The sequence below is a fragment of the Notothenia coriiceps genome, unplaced genomic scaffold, assembly GCF_000735185.1.
Source record: "Notothenia coriiceps isolate Sejong01 unplaced genomic scaffold, NC01 NC01_scaffold00028553, whole genome shotgun sequence".
NCBI classification, from domain to species: domain Eukaryota; kingdom Metazoa; phylum Chordata; class Actinopteri; order Perciformes; family Nototheniidae; genus Notothenia; species Notothenia coriiceps.
In genome coordinates this window covers 7,883-10,917 of record NW_011361254.1, presented here as the reverse complement: position 1 = coordinate 10,917, position 3,035 = coordinate 7,883, and the positions used below count along the sequence as shown (strand labels likewise).

General features: G+C 34.9%; 1 protein-coding gene across 1 annotated transcript in view; it reads right to left on the bottom strand.

The window, feature by feature from the left end:
* Positions 1 to 170: 170 nt before the first annotated feature.
* Positions 171 to 3,035, bottom strand: part of tmem26b (transmembrane protein 26b) — a gene marked incomplete at its 3' end in the record, with an annotated part of 8,785 nt that continues 5,920 nt past the window's right edge. Inside the window, exon 4 of the mRNA XM_010785991.1 lies at positions 171 to 361. Within this exon, the coding sequence (XP_010784293.1) occupies positions 171 to 361 (191 nt within the window). The remainder of the gene's footprint in view (positions 362 to 3,035) is intronic.

Below are 3,035 nucleotides of genomic sequence, written 5' to 3'. Positions count from 1 at the left end.
CCACACACACACACACACACACACACACACACACACACACACACACACACACACACACACACACACACACACACACACACACACACACACACACACACAGGTTTGATTTCACATCGATGTTAAGTCAACAAGTCAACACCTTCCCTGCTCTCCTCTGTCCTGTTACTCACTTCATGTCAGTCAGTGTTTCCGAGGTGAACTCCAGTATGTCGGCGGCGGTGCCCACGAAGATGAGCAGTAACTGGGAGAGCTGGTCTCTGGTCAGCTCTCCAGCGGCCGGCAGCAGCCACTTCCCTATGATCAGTAGGATGAGCAGGATTTGGTGCAGAGCCAGGATCCAGTCGTTAGCACAAACTGAGGTCTGTGTCGTGTGCAGACAGAGAAATATATCATACAGAGAAAAAACATGGTGACCCTGAGAGCTCATCGCACTACTAACTTAGAAAACATCTCCACCAAGTTGACAACAAATAGCTGCAAATACAGAAAGATGCAACGGTTGACATGAAGCGTTGGGTTGCTCATTATTAGTCAATTCAAATAGTACACATCAGTCATTGTGATCAGGTGTTATAAGAGTAGCAGAGACGCTTTAATTAATAGGGTAAATTGTGTATGTGTGTGCGGTGGATGCTCTCAGATCAGACAACTTTGGTTCAATTAACAGTAAAGTTGTCAAGTGGTAGTAGATATACAGTTTAGGTATAAACACTGCAGCTCCACAAAACTACAGCCCTGCATACAAAACTAGACCTGAAACAGGAGTGAATATATTCTGTAGGCTGGGCAATGATTTCATTTCATTTCCATCTTTATTTCGAACAGATTAAAAAAAATAATAATAATAATAAATGTGAAAAACAGAATACCGTATTGTTAGAATACAGTATTTATCAATATTCATAATAATATGTATATATTCAACACAAATATTAATAATAATAATAATAATAAATCATATGTGTCCGAAATGGAGCTGGAGGAAGCAAATGCTTATTAATTCCCACCCCTTACTTACTGCTAATCGATGATTATCCTTTAAATCATTTCTGCAAGTTATTTCTACTCACATCTTTACATTTATACATACATTTACAATAATTTCTCATCTTCAATCACCTCTCTTCATTCTCATAGTTTTTCAAAAAAGTAATTCTGAACATCCTTTTAAACTGAATTATGGTTGTGCTTTGTTTTAACTCCTGCTCCAAACTATTCCATAAAATCACCCCACAGATTGTTATACTCATACTTCTCAGAGTTGTTCTGACCTTGAGTTGTTTAAAATGTAGATTTCCTTTCAAATTATACCCACCCTCTCTGTCTACGAACAATGTTTTTAATTTCCTTGGTAGTAGATGATGTCTTGCTCTGTACATGATTTGTGCCGTTTTAAATTTAACCAGTTCAATGAACTTCAATATGTGTGACTTCAAAAATAATACATTAGTGTGTTCAAGATATCCAACATTATTGATAACTCTTATAGCCCTTTTTTGTAATGTGCATAACGGCTGTAGGTTGGTTTTGTACGTGTTTCCCCAAATCTCCACACAGTAAATCAGATATAGAATATACAATGAGTTGTAGTCCAGAATGTGTCTGGCTTTTCCCAAAATTGCGATGGTTTTAGCCAGTTTTGCTTTTACATGAGTGATATGAGGTTTCCAGCTGATTTTGTGGTCTAAAACCACACCAAGGAACTTAATTTCATATACTCTTTCTATGTTTATGTTATCTAGTATTAATTGCACCTGTGGATTTGTTTTATGTTTTCCAAATAACATAATCTTTGTTTTGCTTATATTTAATGATAATTTGTTTGTGTCAAACCAATGTTTTACTTTAATAATTTCTGCTGTTATCACTTCCATTAGCTCTTTCAAATTGTCACCGGAAACAAAAAATATTAGTGTCATCTGCAAATCAAATACATTTCAATAAATTTGATACTCTGCAAATGTCGTTGATGTATATTATGAACAGCTTTGGACCCAACACGGACCCCTGAGGTACTCCACAAGTTATGTTCATGTATTCTGATTTATGTTCACCAATTTGTTGCTTAAATAATCTCTCACCCAGTTTAATCCCAACCCTCTGATGCCATATCGTTCCAGTTTTTATCAGTAACATATTGTGATCTATGGTGTCAAATGTTTTTTTTAAGTCTATAAATATTCCCACTGCTTGTTTTTTATTGTCCATGCAGTTTGCTATTTCCTCACTTAATTCCATTAGTGCCATAGATGTTGATCTATCTTTCCTGAATCCATATTGACTGTCGTCCAAAAGCTGATGTGTTTCCATGAAACTGTCAAGTCTTTTTGTAAAAAGCTTTTCAAGGATCTTGGAAAACTGAGAGAGCAATGAAACAGGTCTGTAATTTGTGTAATGGTGTTTATCCCCAGTTTTATATAATGATATAACTTTTGCCATTTTCATTTATTTGGGAATTTACCAGATTGAAAAGACAAGTTAACGAGATGAGTCAATGGTTCTCCAATTTCTGCAATAATGTTTTTTACTATAATCATATCAATATTATTCCAAGTCGGTCGAGGATTTGCTTTTTACATTTTGCACAGTATCGTATTATTTATTTTTCTGTCGACTGTGTGAGAAGAAAGAGCTATTGTTTTCGACATTCCAGAGGTCCGTATCTTCCCCTTTAGCTGTTTCTACTAGGGTTTTAATTTTTTCTGCCAGATCGGCCCCACATTTACAAAGATTCATTAAAACCATAAACTCATTAACACAACTTCTGGGGTATTATTAATAACATTTTTTTGTCCACAAAAAACTCAGGGTAAACCAGAGCTTTTTGCTCCATTTCTAATGAGCTCTATTTAATACTTTCCATAAACCTTTCATATTATTCTTATTATTCTCTTAATATTTTATTATAGCATTCTTTTGGTACATGATCCTCAGAATATGGGTTAATTTATTTCTATATCTTTATATTTATTTTTCGGGTTCTGAAGTTCTAATTTTATGAATTGTTCGTATATAGTGGTATTTTTCTTTTTGCA